This window comes from Aplidium turbinatum, chromosome 4, assembly GCF_918807975.1.
Source record: "Aplidium turbinatum chromosome 4, kaAplTurb1.1, whole genome shotgun sequence".
Classification (NCBI taxonomy): Eukaryota; Metazoa; Chordata; class Ascidiacea; order Aplousobranchia; family Polyclinidae; genus Aplidium; species Aplidium turbinatum.
This window is the reverse complement of record NC_137475.1, coordinates 13352012-13358011: the sequence shown is the minus strand read 5'-3', so window position 1 is coordinate 13358011 and position 6000 is coordinate 13352012. Positions and strand designations below refer to the sequence as shown.

The 6000-nt window shown below is 40.0% G+C and overlaps 1 protein-coding gene across 2 annotated transcripts in view; it reads right to left on the bottom strand.

The window, feature by feature from the left end:
* Positions 1-2517: 2517 nt before the first annotated feature.
* The window catches only part of LOC145768466 (nuclear pore complex protein Nup98-Nup96-like), a 38160-nt gene continuing 34677 nt past the window's right edge, over positions 2518-6000 (bottom strand). For both annotated transcript variants that reach the window (XM_082579962.1, XM_082579963.1), the window contains 4 exons: positions 5313-5484; positions 4741-4895; positions 4442-4565; positions 2518-4077 (listed from right to left, as the gene is read on the bottom strand). In XM_082579962.1, coding sequence (XP_082436088.1) covers positions 3830-4077; positions 4442-4565; positions 4741-4895; positions 5313-5484 — 699 coding nt within the window. In that variant the 3' untranslated portion in view covers positions 2518-3829. The remainder of the gene's footprint in view (positions 4078-4441; positions 4566-4740; positions 4896-5312; positions 5485-6000) is intronic.

Genomic DNA, 6000 nt, shown 5'->3' with positions numbered 1-6000 from the left:
TAAGAGCTTACGCAATACGCAGTAGGCTACTTTTCGCCGTAAAGTTTTTAGGCAATTCGCGCTGACGCCGTCAATTTATTTTATTGACACGTACAACACTGGTCGATGCTACATTTAAAGAAAAATGTTAATGTATTTCATACAAAATGCAACACTATAAAGTTACTATACTGGTAGAATGTTGAAAACTTATGGTAAGAATCGATTTGTCCAAATGATTTTTACAAACAACTAAGAAACTTATATTAGTGGGATATTGAGAAAAAAAACTCATAAAGTTACGAGTAGGCTACCCAGCAGGCTTTTAAATCTTACTGGTGAAGAAATGCAGCCTACATGTTAGTTAACATCAATAATAAGTAGGGCAACCAGTTTTTTGACTTAAAAACTTGAATTTTGACTATAATTTACAAATTTTGACCAATAACTTTCTGCTTTTGCAACCCAAATGCGAAATACAAAGCATCTTAGAAATCAAGCCGTTATGTAAGGATATAGGCTATTCTTTTTTCTAATGAAATAAAAGAAAAATGAGGAAGACTCAACGACACGACAGCTAACGAACAGGTAGCCTACCGTAATGAAAGTAACTCGAAAAACTGCAAAAGATAAATATGGAGTGTCTTTAAATATCCCGAAATTACTGAGAGGCAGGCCCGGATTAAGGTCATATGGGGCCCCTGTGCTAATGAATTTTATGGGGCCCTTACCAGCTTACGTGGAGCGTAATGGAAGTAAACTGGTTTCGCTTGCAGAGGAAACCGAGCTTAGGTAGGTTAGATAACTTTGAAATCGCACGTGATCAATGATTAAATAAGCATGTGCAAATTAAGTCAACAATGTTTACGTTATAATGGATGCAAAATCACACACATTAAATCAACGAAACCGTGCAAGGGAAAACATTGTAGCAAGGGACCACTGTTAGTAGGCTACTGTAGGCCTACTGCACACTACACTGCAAATTGCAATGAAAGATTATTCTGAATTTCTATTCTAAACTGCTCTTTCATTCACTACTAACTACCAATAGGGTTTAGAAAACTAACATAAAATTCAGTCGAACGACTTTTTTCTGGCTTTCTTTGCTGCAAAGTCTGTAAGGATAGCATCAAAATTAAGAAGTCGCAATTTATCACACTCTATGCTGATTAGCCAACCGCTCTTGTGTCATTGTAGACCGAAGTACGTTTTTGATTCTTTTCAGCTTAGAGAATGATCTTTCTCCAGAACAGTTAGTGACCATGATACAAAAAAACAATCTAAGAATTGTTTCTACATTAGGGAAAGCAGCTTCAACTTTGTCATTCTTTATTATCTGGCACATATTCAGGAAAATTTTGTTATTTTATTTATTTCATTTTTAGGAAAAGTGGGGCCCTTTGTCTGCGGGGCCCCTGTGCTTTAGCACAATGGTTAATCCAGGCCTGCTGAGAGGGTTCTGCAGTATTATACTTCAACATCAAGTAATGTTTCACATTATCGCCTTTGAAGTTCCTGTCTTCTGTCATTCACCTTTAGGTGCTGAGGTGAACTCAGAAGCGTAATCAAGCAGTGTAGGCTACTACGAACTTTAGAAGAATTTGATTAGTTACCACGACCACGTTACCTCCCTTCCACGCCTAGCCGACTTAATATTCTATTACATTCATTGGAAAAATATTGGTAAGGGAACGTTCAAATATTACGTAACGCCTTCGAGGGGGTTCAAGCAAAACGTTACGTAACGCTTTCGAGTACGGAATGGTAGTTTTTTGTGCTGAATTCGTAGTGAAAAAGCGTTACATGGGGGAGGGGGAGATTGAAAAAGCGTTACGTTGGCGTTACATGGGGGAGGTCAAAAATTCGGAAAAAAAGCGTTACGTAATACTTGAACGTTCCCTAAGTTGTTAAATTGATGAAACGTCGAAACGTCATGGTAAGATTAATTTGCCCCAAACTTGCAACGTCCTTTTTTCAGCGGTGAAGCGACCGCCTCCCATCTCCTTCGGTTATGTTCGCAACCTTTTTTTTACAAACAAGGCAAAGTCTCACACGCCGACGAGAAATCTTGCTCGTAAAAGTTTCGCAAAAAGGCTGAGTAGGCCTATAAACTTAAAAAAAACCAGTGCATTTAAACACAACCGTAAATACGTTCCAGGACCTGGTTCTTATCCGACTGAACGTAAAAACGCGATTATTATTAATTTTTTTTTTGATTTTAGCTGCCAGGAAGAAGCTCTGGTAGGCCACGCTTCGTCGTCGGAAAAATAAAGCTTAGAGGCCTGCTTTGCCAATTTCGGACTCATTGGTAAATGGAGCATAGTAAAGTTTTCTGCTAGCTACAACTGGCAGCAATATTTCAAAAATCCCAAAAAAAAAGCGAAGACTTTTTTTGCAATTATTTCGCTTGTCCCGTAAACCTACAACTGCCTACATTACAATCAATTTTAGCGACGCGAGTGGTCCCGACATTGCACTGTTCCTTGCTGACAACGTATGTATTGTACACGAGTTTTAAAGAAAATCTTACCCAGAGCACCAAACACAGGTGATATCATCATCGATTTAAAAGCAAATAAACGTAGAATATGCTAAATTTCCTTTTTTTAACTGCACGTTAAAACTTTTGCGGTAGTTTTGAAACGCACAGAGCGAAAAACTTTCCAAGAAAATTGACAAGTTAGGAAAAAAATCGCAGTTAGCGTTTATTGTGACGGAATAACACGAAATGTTTGAAAACAACAATAATTAATCATAGGCTAAATAATTGTTAGAATACAACCAGTGAAGTCACACTGGAAACCGTTCAAGCATGACCAATGACCATTTTTATTTGATGACGACCTAAGGTAGCCTACAAAACACTAAAGCATCGCTCTGCAACGTTGAGTTAATGTTACACTAACGATAGTTTCCGGCTGTGGGTTACAGCTTATTATGTCTATACTGACACCAAAAACAAAGCATAGTAGCCAATAAAAAAATTGCCGAAACATTACAGTTGACTGTCTGTGCAGCAACAATTAAGGGAAGAGTATGACAATCCTCAACGTTGATGCGATGTAAATAACTTGTAGTAACTTCAACGGAAAACAAGTATACCTGTCACTTGCGGCGACATTGATCGGTAATGCTCAATCAAGCATCGACTAAATTTCTACACGTCAATATTACGTCACTTGTCACGAGACAAAGTGAAACAGAGTCTCTGCGTTGCCACGGCGACCTGTAGTCATGGGGATGTTGACAACCTCCAGTGCAGATGTTCTCCCCAGAGTCCACTCTTCCAGGAAGGTTAGTTTAGTGTCTTGATGTGTTGTCGGTAGAAGCAACAAATTCAGGCCAATTCCGCAGAAGCAAATAACGTATTTTTCAACGATTTAAGTTTTTTGCTCAAGACACTCCCCCGAGCACCAACACGTCATCTTGCCGAGCGGAAGACGCGTCAGCTGCACCACAACCAGAGGCTGTCTCGCCACATGCCTCACCATACGTGCGATTGAAAAGAATTCCAATGCAGTTTATGCAATAACTATTTATCAATCTATGTTGAGCGTTCATCAAACCAGTTCATTGTCTGCGCGGTATTGAGTGCATTGGTTTTAGCTGTGACAACAATAAATTTACAGGCTAAGACAACCTGTGTTAGAAAATTTTGCATCCGTTACTTGAACTGCCGTGGCTGGGTATGCCACACAGGAACGTGAATTGTCAATCCGGTACAATTGAAACTAAAACCATAAACACCAATCGACGGATGATGTAAATGTAATGGCAGGGTTCGCGTGGGCATGTTGTCGCGGCTGCGAATACAATGGAGAACAAACGTAAAACGACGATCGAGCAACTAATCGTTCGTCTTCCTTAGAGAATACAACTCAATGAAATGATTCTGAACTATCTTTGAAAGATCTTCAATTGCGTAATCTTCGGGAAGATGAAGTTTAGTTGCTTGAACAGCCACAATGTCAGGAGGAGCCGAGTAGGAGTTGGAATAAGTTCTTTGGTGTTTTTTATCAAACGGAGACGGCATGTCTTCTTGCTTGAGCAAAGCATACATCACATTGTAGAGGTTGAGAACTTGTTTGGCCATTTCTGCAAATATACGGATGGTTTTGATGATGATGAGTTTTGGATGAGCTGCTGTCGTTCCAGTCAGCAAAACTTTTCATCGTTTCAACGTCAAACTATGTAAAAATTGCAACTTTTGCTGACTGGGATCACATCATGGAAAAACTAGTAAACTTAAAACGTTGAAAACTAACAACTTCTTGTACTTGAGCAGCTAAAAGGCTAAAAACGCAGTTACAGCTACATTAGCACAACATTAAAATCGCTCCATTTGTACACCTTCGTTGTCCTTTATTCACCTATATTCATACTTCACTTCTGTTTACAGAATCAATTCAACATGAATGATGGAAACGATGAATAGTGCTCACAAAACAAATATCCTTACCAGCTCTGGCAAGACTATCCTTCGCATTGAGGCAGTTCAAGTCAGCGACTCGTTGGCAAAGTGACGTCACCTGGGGTCGCAGATCTTCCAAAGCTGCTTCAATCTCAGCTGCACTAACATCATCCTGCGGGCATTGAAACTTGTGTTAAAAATCAACAACAAAAGACTGCTCGAACTGCAAGTTTTTATCAAAGAACTACTTAAAAATTGAATTTTTGAGCGTAACTATTCGTGAAGTCAAAAGTTTACGGCTCAGTCAGTCAAGTAGTGGCAAAACTGGATTATTTATTCTTTGTCACCTCTTCAAGTTTCTGTATACGACGAGTCAGATCAAGATAGTCAAGATAGACTTTTCCTTCTTCCTCCCATCCCGGTATGGAGCGGTTGCCTTCACAGTCCGATATCATACCCAGAAGGTCACACAAGCATTCGTATCGCTCGTGAATCAACGCGTCTGCGAGGTAGTAGCTATTGTGGTCACTGTGTTAGCATATCGACTGTGCCTGCTTCAGATATCCTGGTCCAATGAGGTAGCAGGTTTGCACAAAAGTCCAGATTACAAGTATGTATTAACATTAGTCTGCAGTGCAATAACAACGGTTGAAGAATCGACAGGTTTATTACATTTTCAAACTCAAGCGATAAACAACTACGAAGGAAAATTATCAGACTGGAAAAGTAAACTTAAAAAAATGCTTGAAACAGTGGTCATGAAAGTACAAAATGAGACTCACTTTACCAGAAGACTACGTAGCTTTACGTATTTTTAGCATCTAGGCATCGCGCAACTATCTTGAAACACACAAAATAAACTCTGAGGCATTGCCCCAATGATTTAACAAAACCAAAGTTTCAGGTCAAATCTCGGCACCTGCAGCAACGTCTTTCATGAACACGTCATGACCGATCGCCCAGTGGCCGGATGTCAAGAGGTGCCGCGCCAGAGCTTCTTTATTATTGAGCGACTTTGCATGGAGAGCACGAGATTCATGCAACCACCCGTTGGGAATTCCCAATTGTTCAACGACAAACCGCTCCTGAGCCTATAAAGGAAAGTCATCATGAAGTTAATCTGGTTGACCATTGTGGTACAGTTAAAATACTATATGGTGTTTAAGTCTAACTCAGCCGGTGTCGAAGCAGGTTCGTGTGGGTGGAAGGCAAGTAGCCGAGCACCTCACCCAACACCCATTTGACCACTCGTACAAAAGCCTTCCAATAGATAAGCATCAGTTGCAATGCAGGTCTGAACATGGCATGGTTGGCGCAAAAACGAATGCTTGTATAATGGCAACAGAACTGGCCGACTGACCCAGCCAGGGAACGCTGTCTATTTTTACACCATTTAAATGACCTGAATACAAGGGCTTTGTCAACGTGGGAGCTTTTAGATTTGATTACAGGCTGACTTGTTAGTATTGATAGCAGTCAGAGTTGTTGGCCTGAGTTGAGACAGTCTTAGAGCATTGTTGTATATAGTTTTGGGCAACTGTGACCAAGCAAATAAACTAAATTAAGTTTGGCTAAAAATTCAAATAGAATCTGGTAACAGTGAAAGC